This window comes from Salvelinus namaycush, chromosome 12 (assembly GCF_016432855.1).
Source record: "Salvelinus namaycush isolate Seneca chromosome 12, SaNama_1.0, whole genome shotgun sequence".
In the NCBI taxonomy this organism is placed as follows: domain Eukaryota; kingdom Metazoa; phylum Chordata; class Actinopteri; order Salmoniformes; family Salmonidae; genus Salvelinus; species Salvelinus namaycush.
Window position 1 is genome coordinate 13,240,252 of NC_052318.1, and position 19,903 is coordinate 13,260,154.

General features: G+C 40.9%; 1 protein-coding gene across 3 annotated transcripts; it reads right to left on the reverse strand.

Moving 5' to 3' along the window:
- Nucleotides 1–992: 992 nt before the first annotated feature.
- Nucleotides 993–19,900, reverse strand: tmem248 (transmembrane protein 248). Of its 3 annotated transcripts, XM_039005208.1 has the most exons (9): nt 19,544–19,900; nt 18,536–18,764; nt 18,355–18,442; nt 17,973–18,131; nt 17,388–17,673; nt 9,976–10,126; nt 9,336–9,519; nt 7,795–7,941; nt 993–3,309 (listed from the first exon to the last, which is right to left on the reverse strand). In XM_039005208.1, the coding sequence occupies exons 4-9, from the start codon at nt 18,060–18,062 to the stop codon at nt 3,289–3,291; spliced, it is 879 nt and encodes a 292-aa protein (XP_038861136.1). In that variant the 5' UTR covers nt 18,063–18,131; nt 18,355–18,442; nt 18,536–18,764; nt 19,544–19,900; the 3' UTR covers nt 993–3,288. The 3 variants fall into 3 exon arrangements, with proteins under 3 accessions (XP_038861136.1, XP_038861134.1, XP_038861135.1); XM_039005206.1 differs by lacking the exon at nt 18,355–18,442; XM_039005207.1 differs by lacking the exons at nt 18,355–18,442; nt 18,536–18,764.
- Nucleotides 19,901–19,903: the final 3 nt, after the last annotated feature.

Sequence of the window (19,903 nt, forward strand, 5' to 3'; positions counted from 1 at the left end):
ATAGAAATTGTGTATATAACTGATATTATCCGCTTCTCTGCATTAGTGGTAAGTCCTTCACAATACAGTTCTATCTAAACATTCTGTAGCGTCGCACCCTCTTGAATAAGTCCCAGATGTGCCACAGTCCTTCACCAGGGTCATAAAAAGACAGGTTGCGTGTCATGGTCACCAAGTATCAATTGAATTTGACAGTAGAACATTTCATCAGTAGTCTATCTTTGATTTTATTCAGCAAAGCATATGCCTATTTTACAAACAGTACAGAAACAGAGGGATTGTCAATCATCATACAAACGGAGCAGCGGTTGTTAACATTTCAATCATGCAACAAGACAAGTGAAAGAATTGCAATGGCATCATACTTGTGTTTTAAGTTGGAGAAAACCATCCACAAATACAATTACTGAGCCACACGAAAGAGGGGGAGATCAATATGATCTGAACAACAGCCCAGGAGGTCTGTCTTCTGTCAATTTCCGTTTAATAAGATAGACGTCACCATCACTGCCATTTCAATGCCAGGAACAAAATTTATCTTTCTTCACAGAAACGCAGGTTGCAAACTGGAATGGAGCCAGCCATTTCTAATGCATGGTATTCAGTAGTTTCAATAGGTTGCCTACATTGAAAAAGTAAACAATCAAATGAGTTGAGGGCCCATGGATAAAAAAAAAGTGAGAGAAGGCTTCAAAGACAGGATAACGGTGATTAATGTTTTTTAGGACAAAATATGTAATGACTGAAGCAAATGTCAATCTATGTGAATCTCAAAACAAAGTCAGACACGCCAAATGTTGTGTTTGGACCATGTGGTAATGGTTGAAAATCAAGCTGAATGTTATTTACCCTATTACATAGATACCGTCACCCAATTGTTGAGCTGCAGTTTAAGATGGCATATATGGTCAGTTAACTGTAGGTAGGATGCTAAGGTGAAGAGACATAGAACATGTTGGGATAGAGAGAAGAAATGTGAACGTGAACACAAATATCTTCAACAGATGACAAGTTTATTTCAACTCAAATAATTTACAGTTGCACTGGAGAAAAGTTTTGGTCATCGTTACCTTTGACCCCTTGTATTCACATTTAAACAGAGGAGCTATTTACTGGGATGGTGCAGCAGGTTAGTGCAAAAGGCACAATGGCTGCTATAAGAAATGAAGGAAAACAAGGTCAACTGGTTGCCATGCTCAGTATTGGGGGATGGATGTCGTAACATTTAAGGTCCGGGTGAGAACACATAACTAATATCCTGTGCTGTGAGAGTAAGGTCAAATTCATGTCTACCAAATTCATACCTCCTGTACCATAATACAAAATGTTGGTGATCGTATAGTCAACTATTCTACATATAGGGTGTGACAAAACCCAGGGACACCTTTAGCAAGCTAAGCCTGATGTGATGCCTATGGAGATAATTCTGAATGACGGGATGATGAGCATGAACTGAAAGCAAAACAGACAGACCTACAGCCATCTACTTCGAGGACAAAAACAACAAAGTAATATTAAGGCAATCTTTCAAATGGGCAGGCATTTCTCACAGGGAAGAAAAGGACAAAATCATAGGAATTACAATGAATGGTTGCTGGGCTGACAACACAATGCTTTGTTTGTCACCCATCAACCCAGGACACAGTCTTTACTATGTACTTATGAAATGACACACTACAATGTAATATATTCAGCTCTGACTGAAAGCACTAGTTTTAACCTTAACATGAACTTCTGAAATAACAAGAGAGGAGATATCAGTGGAATTAATGCAGTTCTATGGAGGGGGAGCATGTATTGTATGCCACACTCGGTTAGCTACTGCAGGAAAACCAAGTTGATATGACAGCACCCTTAAAACCCATTTCAAATGAAATCCGAAAACCAATTCTAAAAATGATAAGGGATCAATTAAATCATCTGCAAATAAAAGCTAGGATCATACTGACATGTTTGAGAAACTGACAGATGAAAAATATGCAATTTAAATAAAGTAATTGCAACAAGAAAAACAACAATATAATGAAAATACTGTTCTGTCAAAACAAAACTGGAAATTAAAGTTTGGGGTAAAGGCTCATTGACAAAACTAAAATCTAATCAAAAAGGTACATCACATTCCAAATTGTTTGGAATACATTTTTTTACATTTAGTTATCATAGTTGTAATGTTGGATCGCTGCTGTAAATTGATTGTGTACCTTTTACATTCATTAAGTACTGTATATCAATAACGGAACAAATTGAAATAATTTTAAAAAACAGAGGTGAATCAAAATGGATTAATCGTTGCCAGTGAAGAGCTTTGTCATATACAGTAAATCATTCCACAATTACACACTTCTCCATTACCAGAACCCACATTAAAAAAAGTGCTTAAAATAGAGCACAAAAAATTATTAACGTGCATTCCAACATTCAATTACTCAAGGGCATACCAGTCGTCAGCATACACTAAATTCAAGGAAAAAGAGCGTTCTTTCTGCTATGCATGACAAGCTTAGATGTCAGAAGTATCACAACACTTGATTTAAAGCAACAAGCTTATTGGAAGAACATAGGAGATGGAGGTTGACATTTTGTTGCTACCAATCTTTCTAGAAGTCCACTTGACATAGCCAGGCCTCTTGTCAGTTAAAATTTAACTTCCAGGTGCTATAAAAGGCTTGTGGCCTAAAACACTCCTGAGGCGGGTAAGCCGGCCTCCCACACACACAATTGCAGGACTTTCAGAATGCAAGCAAGGATAAACCACTCAAGAATACACAAGTGAATGATGAAGAAACTGAAGTGGAAGAGAAGGCAGCAAAATCTTATTTCAGTGTGACAAAGGCCCGTTGTCACGAGGAAACCAAAAACTTTTCACCATACACACATGAAGAGACGCAGGAACTTGTATTACCCGGACTGGATTATGTGAGGGTCAAATGTGTGACGAAAATGGGACAAAGACTGGTGACAATGTGGAAGTGCAGTTCCCATTCAGTCAATTTTGCATTAGGACTTCTAGCTTTGCTGATATTGCATTTTGGAATTTTGTCACCAATGGCACGGGGGGGCTCAGGCAAACTGTTTCTGTACTGAATTCAAGAGTTCCTACAAATATTTACACAGTAGATACAGGCACTTATATGTCTTTGGTTGGAGTGATCCAACATTGCAGAAAAATGCATTCACAGAGCTGTACAGCCCAGTATTATTTTCAGGGTTCAGTAGGCAACTGGTCTTTTTTTATTTTACTTCATCCTCGGTTATATTTCAGTTCTGATGGCGATCCTAGAGTTCTTCTTACCCCTCTGACAAGGCCACCTGAGAGGAGAGAAAAAAGAAATTCATGCTACTGCAGAATCATCCCTCTAACCGACTAGTCTGTCACAGCGTACAAATGAGGACCCTAGGGATGTTATGCTGAATAACAGTTTCCTAATGAGCCAAGTCAACTGTAAAACAGGAGCAACCAGATCTTTGTAGTGCTCAGGCATGTCGGGAATGCTCCGTCAGATACTGTAATCAGACACCTGGAAATTGGTTTAATTTTCAAGTTTTAATGTCACATGCACAAGTATGTATGTGCATATATAAATATTATGTGTGAGTGAGCAGATTGACTGAGTGTGTCGGGCCTGTGAGTGTGCATAGAGTCAGTGTAAAAAGAAAAAGGCCAATAAGGATAACTCCGTATGTGTGGCTATTTTGCTAGCTATTTGTCAGTCTTATTGCTTGGGGTTAGAAGCTGAGAGCCTGTTGGTGCCAGACTTGATGCACCGGTACCGCTTGCCGTGCAGAAGCAGAGAGAAAAGTCTATGGCTTGGGTGGTTGGAGTCGACCGATTTTCCGGGCCTTCCTACAACACCGCCTGATATAGATGTCTTGGATGGCAGGGAGCTGTGCCCCAGTGATGTACTGAGCTGTCCGCACCACCCTCTGTAGTGAGGTGCTATTGCCATACCAGGCAGTGATGCAGCCAGTCAAAATGCTCTCAATGGTACAGCTGTAGAACTTTGAGAATGAGGGACCATGCCACATTTTTTCAACCTCCTGAGATGGAGGCGCTGTCGCCATTTTAAGCCTTTAGTGATTTGGATACGAGGAATTTGAAGCTCCCGTCAATGTGGGCATTCTCACCCCCCCATTAGCTCCTTGGTCTTACTGACGTTGACGGAGAGGTTGTTGTTCTAGCACCACACTGCCTGGTCACTGACCTCCTCCCTGTAGGCTGACTCATCAGCGCCAGTGATCAGGCCTACCACCGTCATGTCGTCAGCAAACTTGATGGTGATGAAATCGTCCGTGGTCACGCAGTCGTGGGTGAACAGGGAGTATAGGAGGGGAATAAGCACACCCCTGTGGCACCCCTGTGTTATGGGTCAGCGTGGCGTAGGTGTTGAACGCTAAGCTGTAGTCAATGAACAGCATTCTCATAGGTAATCCTCTTATCTAGGTGGGTGAGGAGTGTGGAGAGCAATTGATTGCTTCATCTATGGATCTGTTGGGGCGGTATGCAAATTGAAGTGGGTCTAGGGTGTCTGGGACAGAGTTAACCTTTTGTCAATAGGGGGGCGCTATTTTCACTTTGTAAAAAATCGTGCCCAAATTAAACTGCCTCGTACTCTATTCTTGCTCGTACAATATGCATATTATTATTACTATTGGATAGAAAACACTCAAGTTTCTAAAACCGTTTGAATTATATCTGTGAGTAAAACAGAACTAATTTTGCAGCAAACTTCCTGACAGGAAGTGAAAAATCTGAAATCGAGGCTCTGTTCCAGGGCCTTCCTATTCATTTGCTTGAAATCTATGGATATACATGCACTTCATACGCCTTCCACTAGATGTCAACAGGCAGTGGGAGGTGGAATGGGGTGTCTAGCTTGATCTGAGGTCGAACAAGAGCTCTTGGAATGACGTGACCCCAATTTCCTTTGTCTAGCAAGGCGCGGGAAGGACATCGACATTGGCTTCTGAAAAGCGTTCGGTATAGACGTCTAATAACTCCGGCTTTGATTTTATTTGACACGTGATAATATCACCGTAAAGTATGTTTTTTCAATATAGTTTTATCAGATTATTGAACGTTTATCGGGAGTTTTGGCATTTTCCGTTCTCTGCGTTTGGTGAAGATGGACATCTTCGCGCCACTTGGCTAGCTAAGGTTGCTAATTCGACAGGCGAAGAGGACATTCTAAAACCAAACAGCGATTTATTCTGGACAAAGGACTCCTTGTACAAGATTCTGATGGAAGCTCAGCAAAAGTAGGAACCATTTATGATGTTATTTCGTATTTGTGGAAAATGTTTAGTTCTATTTTCCGCCCTCATTGCAGGCGCTGTCTCGCTATAACGTAAGCTGTATGTCGTACTAAAGTTATTTTTAAAAATCTAACACAGCGATTGCATTAAGAACTAGTGTATCTTTCATTTTCTGTATAACATGTATTTTTTAGTAAAGTTGATGAGTTCTTTGATTAGATGACTGTCCAAAATATCTCCGGATAATTTTGTGCAGTTTGGCTACGTATTCACATTGTAAAACCACGATTTGTACCGCTAAATATGCACATTTTCGAACAAAACATATATGTATTGTGTAACATGATGTTATAGGACTGTCATCTGATGAAGTTTGTCAAGGTTAGTGAATAATTTTATATCTTTTGCGATCGCTACCTTTGCGGTGAATAAATGCGGTTGTGTGGTTGGCTATTGTGGTAAGCTAATATAATGCTATATTGTGTTTTCGCTGTAAAACACTTAAAAAATCTGAAATATTGGCTGGATTCACAAGATGTTTATCTTTCATTTGCTGTACACCATGTATTTTTCATAAATGTTTTATGATGAGTATTTAGGTATTTCACATTGCTCTCTGTAATTATTCCGGCTGCTTTGGTGATATTTTTTATGGTAGCGGCAATGTAAAACTATGATTTATACCTCAAATATGCACATTTTTGAACGAAACATAGATTTATTGTATAACATGTTATAAGACTGTCATCTGATGAAGTTGTTTCTTGGTTAGTGACTAATTATATCTCTATTTGGTCGGTTTTGTGATAGCTACCTATGCGGTAAAAAAATTGTGAAAATATGCGGTTGAGTCTTTTGCTATTGTGGTTAGCTAATAGAAATACATAGTGTCTTCCCTGTAAAACATTTTAAAAATCGGAAATGATGGCTGGATTCACAAGATGTGTATCTTTCATTTGGTGTCTTGGACTTGTGATTTCATGATATTTATATGCTAGTATTTACTTGTGGCGCTATGCTAGGCTATGCCATTCAGCTTTTTTACTGATGAGGATGCTCCCGGATCCGGGATGGTGACCAAGTAGAAGTTAATGTGTGCCATAACCAGCCTCTCAAACACTTCATGATTGCAAAAGTGAGTGCTACAGGGTGGTAGTCATTGTGGCATGAAGCCTTAAGAGTTCTTTGGGGATTACAGACTGGGACAAACGTGGGGATTACAGATGGAAAAGGAGAGGTTGAAAATGACCGTGAATATGCCTGCCAGCTGTCCTGCGCATGCTCCGAGAACACGCTCTGGAATACCGTCGGGCCCCGTGGCCTTGCGTGTGTTAACCTGATTAAAGACCTTTCTCACATCGTTCTCGGAGAACGAGATCACCCAATCCTCTGGGTAGGACGTCCCTCACACCCGGCACGATGTCGTTATTGTCAAAGCGTGCATAAAATGCATTAACCTCGTCTGGTAGAGGCATAGTTGGGCAGATCACGGTTGGGTCTTCCTTTGTAATCCGTAATGGACTGTAGCCCCTGCCACATGCGGCAGAAGTTGGAACCTGTGTAGTATGATTCCACCTTATTCCTATACTGTCCTTTTGCTTGTTTGATGACTCTGCGGAGGTCATAGCGGGACTTCTTGTACTTATTCCGGTCCTCCACTGTTGCTTCAAGATTGTCTACGATAGCTCTGTGTGCAGTAGCCCTGTCCTTTAGCATCAACCTCAGTGTTAATACAGGGCTTGTCTTTGGGGAAACAGCAAACCCTCACTGTGGGGACAATGTCGCCAATCCATTTTCTAATGAAACTGGTGACGGGGGTGGTTAGCTCGTCAATGTTAAACATATTCCAATCAGAGCTAGCAAAGCAGCATAAGCTCCGATTCTGGTGACCATTTCTCAACGGAGAGTGTCACAGGTACTTAATGTTTGAGGTTCTGGAAGCAGGAGTACAGAGTCGTGATCTGATTTGCCAAATGGTGGACGAGGGTGGCCTTGTATGCTTGCGGGTAGAATAACAGTGGTCTAGGACTATCGTCCCTTGGGCCGTTGGAGACGTGTTGATTGAAATTGGGCATCACTTATCTTAGTGAAGCAGAATAAATCTGGCAACCAGAAATCCAGCATCTGGATGTAGATGTTCTTGCTTGATTATAGCCTTGTACAGTTCACTAAGTGCCAGCTTGTTATTTTTCTTATCCTGAGGTGGAGTGTATACAACAGTCACGATAACAGCTGAAAACTCCCTCGGGAGGTAGAAGGGACGGCATTTATTGGTTTTATTAACAAAATGACAGTTTTACCCCAGAGACTCAGCAATATCTTTTCACACTGTTTAATACGATATAAAAGGTGACTAGCTGTGTTGTGCTGTGTATTATTGCTCTGTATTGCATTCTGTTGTACCTTTTCACTCCGGGTGAAGTTTCCTCTAGATACAGATCTAGGATCAGCTTTGCCTCCACCAAACCTCAACCATTAGTGGTGGAAAATTATAAACTGACCCAAGATCAGTGTCTAAGGGCAACTTTACCCTACACCTACCTTTTCAGCGCAAAAGTCAGGGTTGGTGGTTGTCCGTACTTTCCCTGGCCGGCCCTTGATGACAGCATAACAGAACATGGTGATGACCATCACAAAGAGGAAGTAGCTGGTGTGCATTAGGTGCAGGTTGATGAGTGAGCGGTCGTCCTGCAAAAAGAGAGAAATAGCCTCAGCGCCAGGTAAACACTACCTCATGAAGGACAACATACTGCATACTGTACTTGGAAACTGGCTATTTTCTCTAATAGCCAGTTCTCCCCCCCATGTATTGTTCCTGTCATTTCAAATATAAATAATGTTTTAGGAAAACTGGTTGGTAATTGAATAATGCCATTGGTCCCCTAGGATAAATCTGGTTAAAGTCAAATGTAATTTAATTGCAAATTGTGCTTCTGCAATATTGCTCTATCTTTAGTTAGTTAGAACATATTAGCTAATGTGCACTTGGGGATTTAGATTTACAGTTTCCATTATGAATGCATTATAGAATTGAAGAGAACACAGGATGATAAAAATCACTCACGATATGAAGTTACACATAATTAAACTAGACAAGCGCCTATGTCCAAGCTGTATACCAAAAACAGTACTTATCTTCTTAAAAGGACTCATTTTGATTACAAACACTACATGGCTAAAAGTATGTGGACAGCGGCTTGTTGAACATTTCATTCCAAAATCATGGGTATTAATATGGAGTTGGTCCGCCCTTTGCTGCTATAACAGCCTCCACTCCTCTGGGAAGGCTTTCCACATTGCCGCGGGGACTTGCTTCCATTCAGCCACAAGAGCATTAGTGAGGTCTGGCACTGATGTTAGCGATTAGGCCTGGCTCGCAGTCGGCGTTCCAACTCATCCCAAAGGTGTTCGATGGGGTTGAGGTCAGGGCTCTGTGCAGGGCAGTCAAGTTCTTCCACACCGATCTCAACAAACCATTTCTGTATGGACCTCTCTTTTTGCACGGGTGCATTGTCATGCTGAAACAGGAAAGGGCCTTCCCTAAAGTGTTGCCACAAAGTTGGATGCACAGAATCGCCTAGAATGTCATTGTATGCTGTAGCGTTAACATTTCCCTTCAATGGAACTAAGTGGACTAGCCCGAACCATGAAAAAAAAACAGCCCCAGACCATTATTCCTCCTCCAGCAAACTTTATGGTTGGCACTATTCATTGGAACAGGTAGCATAATCGACCAACATAAGTGCCCAACCTCACTAATGCTTGTGGCTGAATGGAAGCAAGTCCACGCAGCCTTCCAAGAAGAATGGAGGCTGTTATAGCAGCAAAGGAAGGACCAACTCCATATTAACGTCATGATTTTGGAATGAGATGTTTGACGAGCACTTTTGGCCATGTAGTGTAAAAGGCTTTACTCTAAAATTTTCTCAGTCTAAACCCTCAGCAAGGTTATCCACAAACACAGGCTGCGTCTGAAATGGCACCCATAGGGCGCTGGTTAAAAGCTGTGCACTAGAGGATACGGTGCCATTAGGGACTCGGACATAAAACAGCCCTGCTGCAGACAGTGGCTGCTGACTCACGTCTGGCACGATGACGGTCAGCTTGGGGTTGAGGGTGTGGTACACCTTCCCGATGGCTCCTTTGTAACACCAGAAAGGGTTGTAGTCCTGCGTGTACTTGGTGTCCGAGTCACGGGCCGTGGTGAAGATCTTGTACCAGGACGTGGCGTTGGTGTAGGTCTCTGGGACACAGTGGGGCGGTTGCCTGGAAGGCAACATTTAATAAACTTGAATACCTTGCCCTGTTTCATTCTATTTTGTTATGGTCAGGAGACGTGGTCATGAAAAATCTTTGTTCTGTGTTAAGACTATTCTGTTTGGACCATGAAGTTTCGCACCAATGCTTAGTACTCAGTTTGATAAAACTTGAATTTAATACAAAAGTCTCCTTGTACCGTAGTACAACTGATATTCTACGAACAGTGTGCACTTAGTTGTCAGTGTTACTGATGTGAGGTTATTCACTGTCATGAGCAAATGACTGATGATTCCATCAGTTTTATTCCAATGTCAAAAATAAATTTTAATATTTCACTATACGTATTACAAGATTGCCTAAATGCAAGTCCAACATTGACTATCAAATACAGGTCTAGTCATGAAATACAAAGATCATTTAGTATATGGATGCATCACAATTCAGGGGTTTAGTGGCACTCACACTGTGACAGGGAAGACGTTGCTGGCAGCAGTGATGGTCATACAAGTGCTAAACACCACTTGTTCACAGTGGCCGTGCAGCACGCACTCATCAGAATTCCATGACGCTGGCAGTGTGAAGGTGATGTTCATCTCCTCGTGGGCATCCCTGCCTTTGAGGACACACACACACGTAAGCAATGTTCCCTCTAAGATGCGTGCAGCTCCCCTCGGACTGCCACACAGAATAAGATTGAACTTCACTCAACTTTCTACAGTTCTCCCCTTTAGTTAACACTGTCAATGTTTCGCTCAACTTTGGGAATTGTGATCGAATCAACGCAATATTAGCCACTTTCAATGTAATATACCGAAACAAAAACAAACTACGCAAGATTTAGTATGCAAAGAGATGTTCTTATAGGTAGTGCCATTAGAATAGGATTCTATTACACTGACAGGCAAGTCAGTACTCTACACAGACCGGTGCGCCATTACCAATCAGAGCTGCAGTAGGCCTATATGCAAATAGGCATTGTCATATATGGATCTGTGCCATTCACTTTGAACTGGACTGTGTTTAGGCTACAGCATGAGCGGTCGTGAATAGATGCGCTTGTTTTGAGATCAAAGTGAGAGTTGCATGTAGCCATGTGTACACATTTGTTCATATTCTTTGCTAGTTAGTGAGTTATTAGCCCAGTTATAGCTCATGTATAGTCAACAATGGAGAGTGATTGCTTCCAACAAAAGCACAACATGTGCACATTTCTAGCCATCTTTGAAAAGCAAGACAGGTAAAGATCTTTATGTCTTAACTTAACTTCTCTAGGGTAGGGGGCAGCATTCGGAATTTTGAGATGAAATGCATGCCCAAATTAAACTGCCTGCTTCTTGAGCCCAGAAGATATGATATGCACATAACTGGTAGATTTGGATAGAAAACACTCTAAAGTTTCCAAAACTGTTAAAATAGTGTCTGCGAGTATAACAGAACTGATTTGGCAGGCGAAAACCTGAGAAAAATCCATTCAGGAAGTAGTTTTTTTTGTTGGTTTTGTAGTTTTCTATTTAATGCCATTAGAGTATCCATTGACTTAGGACTAAAATTGCAGTTTCTATGCCTTCCACTAAATGTCAGCAGTCTTTAGAAATTGTTTCAGGCTTGAATTCTGAAAAATGAGGAAGTAAGAGCAGTCAATGAGTGGACCCTAAAGTTTCACAGAGCTTTTTCATGCGCGAGACCGAGAGAGTGCCTTTCTTGTTTACCTTTTAAATTGACTACGTTATTGTCCAGTTGAAATATTATCGATTATTTAGGCTAAAAACAACCTGAGGATTGAATATAAACATCGTTTGACATGTTTCTATGAACTTTATGGATACAATTTGGATTTTTTTGTCTTCCTGTTTTGACTGCGTTTGAGCCTGTGCATTACTGAAGAAAACGCAAACAAAACTGAGGTTTTTGGATATAAAGAGACTTTATCGAACAAAAGGAACATTTATTGAGTAAATGAATGTCTGCTGAGTGCAACCATATGAAGATCGACAAAGGTAAGGGATTAATTTTCTCTCTATTTCTGAATTGTGTAACTGTTCTACTTGACTGGTTACTGTTTGTAATGATTTGTCTAGTGGGCTATGTTCTCAAATAATCGTAAGGTATGCTTTCGCCGTAAAGCATTTTTTAAATCTGACACCGTGGTTGGATTCACAAGAAGTTAATCTTTAAACCTATGTAAAATGTTTTGTTTTCTGAATTTTTATAATGAGTATTTCTGTATTTGAATTTGGCGCCCAGCAGTTTCACTGGCTGTTGAAGAGGTGGGACGCTAACGTCTCACGTACCCAAGAGAGGTTAAGGATCGGACCCTTTTAAAAAATGAAAATAGCCTAAAATTACATACCAAATCTAACTGCCTGTAGCTCAGTACTTGAAGCAAGGATATGCATATTCTTGATGCCATTTGAAAGTAAACACTGAAGTTTGTGGAAATGTAAAATTAATGTAGGAGAACATAACACATTAGATCTGGCAAAAAAAAAAAGTGTTTCCTTTTCATCATCTTTGAAATGCAAGAGAAAAACCATTATATGACAGGCACAATTTCAATTTTGACCAATAGATGGCAGCAGTGTATGTGCAAAGTGTCAGACTGATCCAATGAACCATTGCATTACTGTTCAAAATGTTGTATTAAGTCTGCCAAAATGTGCCTAATTGGTTTATTGATACATTTTCAAGTTCATAACTGTGCATTCTCCTCAAACAATATAATGCTATTCTTTCACTGTAATAGCTACGGTAAATTGGACAGTGCAGTTAGATTAACAAGAATTTAAGCTTTCTGCACATATCAGATATGTCTATGTCCTGGGAAATGTTACAACGTCATGCTAATCACATTAGCGCACGTTACCTCAATCGTCCCGCGGGGGGGAGGACATTGATCCAGTAGAGGTTAAAAGGAACAGTGTTGTATTTTGAGACAGAATAAGGTAAGTAGCCAATAGGCAGAAGGTAGCATAATGTCTGATTCTGTAAAGTAGTTTCTTGCATCAAACACAACATGTTCAGTCACCTCCTTGTCTGAAGGACAAGTGGATAAACAGGTTAATGGCAAGCCCTGCATGTTTTTGTTTTTCTTAGTCTCATGGAATGTAAGCATTGAACACCACAGAATGGCTGCTACCGTAGGCTGAATGATAGAACAGGGATGTGTTTTTCTCCATTGTTTTTCTTGGTAGGCCACTCTGGTATGCCTACATTATGATCAAATAGCCACAGTAGAATATTTGGCCACTTAAAATGTAAAGCTAGTACAGCCTCAGTGTTCATTTAACATGCACCGGAAGTTGCACCGAGTTTGGTCAGTGCCAAAATTGAGGAAACGTTGCTTGGAAGTACCCCCGACAGGTAAAACAGCATCACAGTTGGCCCCTGGACATGTAAAGAATGTGCAGTTGACAAGAGCTCCACTGTAAGGAATATGACATATGTCCTGCAACAGCCCATTTAGCCTCCATCAATATATGTCATTCAATTCACATGTAAAGTTGTATTGTGGGGGGAAAACAAACGCTGACTGCAGGGTTTTTTTTGCCATTGAAATCCTTGGGCAGGACAAAAAAACTATTGGGATGGAAAAACACTGAGTGTAAACAACTTAATCAGATATCACGCAACACGTCTGCCACGCTGAGCTGCAACACTGGTGCCCCTCAGGGGTGCGTGCTTAGTCCCCTTCTGTACTCCCTGTTCAGCCATGACTGCGTAGCCAAATACAACTCCAACGCCATCATTAAATTTGCTGATGACACAAGTGGTAGGCCCGATTACCGACAACGATAAGACAGCCTATAGGGAGGTTAGAGACTTGGCAGTGTGGTGCCAGGACAACAACCTCTCCCTTAATGTGAGCAAGACAAAGGAGCTAATCGTGGACGACCGGAAAAGGCAGACCGAACCGGCCCCCATTAACATTGACGGGGCTGTAGCGGAGCGGGTCGAGAGTTTCAAGTTCCTTGGTGTCCACATCACCAACTAACTATCATGGTCTTGTATTGCACATTTTTATTTTTGTGTTTTTCTTAACTAATTTCTTTGTTCATGCAAGTGGCTGACTGAACGAATCCTCACTATCAGTAGCTGCAATTTGGCAGTACGCCCAGACCTTGTTTTTACGAACGAAAGAACTCAGTTAAAGGTCTCAGATTAGAGAGAAGAAGCCTCATGAGGTATTGGTCGGTCACATGAATGAAACAAAATGGTAATGATCAATTAATTATGCTAAATCATGCAAATATAACTTGTCTGCGTATAGCCATATATAAGACAACAGCTGGGACTGCCCAGGCAAAGCTCCTGATTGACATGTGTACTATGGTGCATTGAGTTTAGAGGTCGGCCGATTAATCGGGGCCGATTTCAAGTTTTCATAACAATCGGAAGTCGGTATTTTTGGGCGCCGATTTTTTTTTTTTTTTTTACACCTTTATTTAATCTTTATTTAACTAGGCAAGTCAATTAAGAACACATTCTTGTTTTCAATGACGGCCTAGGAACAGATTTTTAACCTTGTCAGCTCGGGGGATCCAATCTTGCATTGATTACATTGCACTCCACGAGGAGCCTGCCTGTTAGCGAATGCAGTAAGCTAAGGTAAGTTGCTAGCTAGCATTAAACTTCTCTTATAAAAAACAATCAATCAATGACTGTCATTGCTCCAATGTGTACTTAACCATAAACATCAATGCCTTTCTTAAAATCAATACACAAGTATATATTTTTAAACCTGCATATTTAGCTAAAAGAAATCCAGGTTAGTAGGCAATATTAACCAGGTGAAATTGTGTCATTTCTCTTGCGTTCATTGCACGCAGAGTCAGGGTATATGCAACAGTTTGGGCCGCCTGGCTCTTTGCGAACTAATTTGCCAGAATTTTACGTAATTATGACATAACATTGAAGGTTGTGCAATGTAACAGGAATATTTAGACTCATGGATGCCACCCGTTAGATAAAATACGGAACGGAATAAACGTTTTGTTTTCGAGGTGATAGTTTCCGGATTAGTCAAAGGTATATGGTTTAGAGAGAAAAAGTCGACGCGTTATAATTTCTGTAATAACTTGCGGCTGAACTTGAAAGGGGTTCCTTCGTTATTTTACCGTTCATGTCTTCCATAGAGAATGTCTTGATCTACTTCAAATAAGGTCTGTGTTTCGTGCAGGCTTAAACCGCCTCGACGTTTTGATACCCGTGTAAATCTCAATAGGATAAGGTAACGTTTGTCAACATATTTTCATAAATCCACTCTACAAAAAAAATGATCTTCGCTTATATTTAGCCAATATTGATCAGAGTTACCTTGTCCTATGGATATCTACACAGTTATAAAATTGGCACAGTGATGTAAGCCTACACGAAACACAGACCTTATTTTAAGTGAATCTAAAAATATCCTATGGAATAAATGAAGGAACCGCTTTTCAGATTTTGCTAGGTGTCATGGGAATTATGACTCGCACTTTGGTTGTCAATTCTTACCATGCCCATTATTAAAATAGGATTTCCTGCATATAGAAATTAAAGTTTTTGTTTTCAACATTCATCACAGGTAACTTACTCTATTTTTATTCAAACAGTTGAGAGTATTTGTCTCCTAAGCAGACTCTTCAGTATCATTGTCACTTCACAGCTGTGTGCGTGTTAGTATTTATGTATTATATTAAGTTAAAATAAAAGTGTTCATTGTTCATTCAGTATTGTTGCAATTGTCATTATGACAAAAATGTGTGTGTGTATGATATATATATATATTCAAAAAAATTATATATATATATTTGTTTTAATAAATCGGCCGATTGATCGGTATCGGCCTTTTTTGTCCTCCAATAATCGGTATCGGCATTGAAAAATCATAATCGGTCGACCTCTAATTGAGTTGGTTGGAACCTCTCTAGCGCGCTGACAAATAAACAATGATTCAATTAAGATAGACTTCGAGTGTCCCTGTGTAAGAATTTCCACGACAGCCCAAACACACCAAGACAGTCGTGAAGAGGGCACAACATATTTTCCCCATCAGGAGACTGAAAAGATTTTGTATGGATCCACAGATCCTCAAAGATTTCTAAAGCTGCACCATCGAGAGCATCCTGATTGGTTGCATCACTGCCTGGTAAGGCAACTTCTCGGCATCTGACTGTAATGCGCTACAGAATATAGCACATACACCCCAGTACATCACTGGGGCCAAGCTTCCTACCATCCAGGACCTATATACTTGGCAGTGTCAGAGACAAGCAGTGCGGAGCGCCAAGTCTAGGACCAAAAGGCTCCTTAACAGCTTCTATCTCCAAGCCATAAGACTGCTGAACAATTAATCAAATGGCCACTCAGACTATTTTACACTGATCCCCGCCATTTGTTTTTACACTGCTGCTACTCGCTGTTTATTATCTATGCATAGTCACTTCACCCCTACCTACATGTACAAATTACCTTGACTAACCTGTACCCCCGCACACCGAATCGGTACCGGTACCCCCTGTATATAGCCTCGTTATTTTATTGTGTTAATTTTTATTTATTTTTTTAAATTTGTTTATTTGGTAAATATTTTCTTAACTCTTTCTTGAACTGCATTGTTGGTTAAAGTTTTGTAAGTAAGAATTTCACGTTAAGGTCTACACCTGTTGTATTCGGTGCATGTGACAAATAAAGTTTGATTTGAAGTACGTAGAAAAGATAATGGACCTCTACATATATTTTTTTTAAATAATATAATCTTTGAGAACTAACAATTCTCAAAATAAAAGCCAGACAGTGAGGGATAACTGAAAAATCCAAGAACAATGAATTTTACAGTATTGATTTTATTATTATGTTTGAGCAAAACACAGCACTGCTTTAAAAACTGTACATTTCTCTCAGCTCCATGGCAGAATATGTAGAATAGCAGGAAATTAGCATCAAATCTAAAAATTATTATCTCAGCTTCATGGAGAAATTTGTAGAGTTGCAGGAAACTGGCTTAAATTAAAAATGTCTTTACACCGCCAAGATGATTGCCTTTAAAATGTCACGCCTCCTACCATGTCCCCTGCCACACCCACCACCTAAGTCCCTTTTGATCCAGAAAACACTGAACTGCAAACATACATTTTCAAACAGTCAGACAGCTTTGAGACTGGCCTACTATGCCCATGCAAAGCCTGCAGGTGACGTGCACGGAGAAGGAATTTGGCATTGATTTCTAATAATCCTTATGTTGACAAGGGACTATTGTCTCAGTTGAGTGGCAAATTGCAACAACAACAACAAAAAAAAGGGGGGGATACATCAATACCTATTCAGTCTGGGCCTGAAACACACTCCGTAGCAACAAAGGCCAAAGGCACTTTGTTCTTCGCCCTACCACGGGACAGACTGGGAGGAGTATCTGGACTACTAGCCACTGATTGACTATACAATGCTTCACTGTTCACTCCCACTGAGCCACTCTTTAAGCTCCCCATGAAAAGTGGTAACTCAAAACCTATCGATAAAGGATTGACTGAACCACCAAAGAACTGGCTAACAACACTCAGACTCCTGAGAAGTTGTGACAAAAACACAAAACAAATGCTTACACAAAGGATGGCTACTTACAGTCATAAATCCACCGCTTTCCTGCATCCACTTACAGGTGAATCGAACTCACAACTAAATAAATAATGTATTGGCTTGGACAGTCAAATAACACACTTCAACACAGAGGGGCTTTTTTAGACTGTGCATCTACCATAGTTGCTGGACCTGTGCTGAAAATGACAATGTGAAAGAAAGCATTTAAGCAGCTCGGTACGATAGTGTGAAAAGGATTAATGCACATAGACCCTGTAACATGTGAAGGAAGAAGGGACTGAAGACACAAGTGGACTCACCGGCCAGGCCGACCTGTCCCACCAGCACGGTGGCGTAGAGGTGGGTGATGTTACGTGAGTAGCCCCCGAAGGGCCTCAAGGGGTCCAGGGTAAGGGTGATGGGCACAGAGATATTGATCGGGCCCGGGTCCTCCAGAAGCAGCGGGGCCTGGGTGCTGGAGCGCGCCTGGCCGCTGGTCACCGTGCTTTCGGGCGTGGTTGACTCGTTCAGGCTGTGCTTAAGCGTCTCATTCTCTGATACGCAGAAGTCAATCTCGTTGAAGCGCAGAAGGAAGATGTTCCAGTCCTGGAGAAGGGGAGGAGACAGTCATGCATCTATCCATCTGTGGCTCTGGTGTTGGATAGCACAGCTTATGGCTGTTGACTATATTTAAATAATCACCAATAGTATGGTTAGGTTAAATTGTGACTATCAAGTCAAACTTCAAGAAATTAGTTTGGCTAAATGAGCTAATAACTTTGATGTATGACAGCCATGTATAGTTCAGCTTCAGATATCAAGAAACCTCCTGCTGCATGGGTTTTGTACATGTTCCTATGACAGCATCAGTATTGATGTACAAGTGGGAGGCGTGTCCCTCCTACCTCAGTCATCTCTGGGGATTTGATCTCCTTGATTTTGAAGAAGTAGCCGATGGTGAGGAAGGCGATGGCCACGGCGCTGACGCTGACCATAAAGATGACCAGTGGCGGACGATTATTGATGTAGCTCCTCAGGTTCTCCAGAGGATTTAACAGGTACACCTGCAGACAGACAAGGCATGCACACCTAATTTGGTTTCACTGTGCCTCAGGCTCACACAATGCCAGGTCTCTCAACTCATCAAGCTTGATGAAAAGTGTCATAGACAAACACAATGGACACAAATACTCAAAGGCATTTGCTGTGTGACTAACTGGAGAAAATAATGAGCTTGAGATACTGGCATAAAATGTATGAAAAAACAGCATGGTTGATTGACTCAACTGGGGCACAGAGAGGGATTGTCTATGACAATCATTAATTGGCATTTACTCCACACAGAAGTGGTTTTCATGGTTCAAGAAACGTATTGCTGCAAAGAGGGAAGAAACAGTATCAGAGCTTGGCATCCTTGTCAGAAAACAAGCGAATTAGGTGGCGTGAGGTAATGAGAATGTCTACTTACCTTTTTCATCAAAGACATGAACACACATCTGACATAACTCCATAGTGAATTGCGTGAGTACATCCCTGGGCCCTCAACAGGGCTGCCAAACCACTATGCACGTTGCCAAAGAGAAACTAATGCGCTGCTTCCCCCTTCTTTGCATACAGCAAAAAATAGATGCCTGAAAGTCAATGTCCTTAGTTCAAGCGCACACTAAAATGGGGTGCCATGCAACCTTGCATAAGACCTGAAAGACAAGGGATATTCCTGTTGAAACATGCTGCACACACTTTGATTGTTGTTGTTTATTACTTAAGGATCTATTTTAGCCTCATCACAGGCTGCTTGTTGGCAAGGTCTTCGGAATCCAATTTGACAGAATATAAAAGGCATGAATGACAACAATGTAACGTTACCTTGGTTGGTACAATTCTAGTTGAGTTGGTTTACAATGCTAACTAGCTAGCTCCCTATCCACCAAGTAAAGTAGAATTACATTACCAACGTTAGCTAGCGCTGGTTGCCATATTAAAAACGAAAATAATACACAAACGTTAGCTAGTAGGTAGCTTATTAACGTTAGTTAATTCACAATGACATGGGTTGATGTGAGTACGCTATAGCGTTAGTTAGCTAACTAACGTTATGGCTGCAATTAGTTAACGTTAGCTAGCTAACGCGTTAAATGCAATACATGAATGGCAATATACTGCCACTGGTAATGATTTTGGCTAGTTTGTTAGCTAACATATGGATTGCAAACAACCGAGTTGATTATTTGTAAACTACCTAAACTAGCTAACGTCAGCCAAAACAATCAACATTTAAAGCAGATGGTGTACTGTAACTAATATAGTTATGCTAACGTCGTTAGCCATCTAGCTAGCCAAATACACCGACACCGGTATTAACTAAAGTTAGCCATCTGAACTATAGTAAAAGGCCTTACTTACGTGGGGTGCATGACGTTAGCTATATCGAACACATGTTAACGATAGATAATAGTTAAATATAATAAAAACTCACCATTTTCTCAGCGCGCACGAAGTTAGCAGATATTGTGTGACTTCGCTGACGGGCTAACTAGCGCGCGCTACTATACTTGCTAGCGGAGTGTCTAGTCGCAGAGTCCCGGGAAAAGTAAAGACCGGAGAATGGGGACAGTCGGGATTTTAGTTTTGAAATAACCACTTACTCATTTCCATTATTTGCCTATCCCAGCGAGGCTCAAATGTTACACATCTGTTTGTTTATTAACCTTGTTTTACTCGGTCGTTTCCCCCCACTGCGAAGATGTGTAGCTAATTTTACGTACTATTTTAATATTCTGAAGAATTTACGCCAAATTTCACCATAGGTGCATTCACAAGCTACACATTTAGCGTA

Coding starts and splice junctions, on each gene's coding strand:
- tmem248 (XM_039005206.1), bottom strand. CDS start 18,598: ATGTACTCACGCAATTCACTATGGAGTTATGTCAGATGTGTGTTCATG. Junction 10,127..17,387: donor GGGACAGGTCGGCCTGGCCG/GTGAGTCCACTT, acceptor GTGTCCTCAAAG/GCAGGGATGCCCACGAGGAG. Junction 9,520..9,975: donor AACGTCTTCCCTGTCACAGT/GTGAGTGCCACT, acceptor GTTGCCTTCCAG/GCAACCGCCCCACTGTGTCC.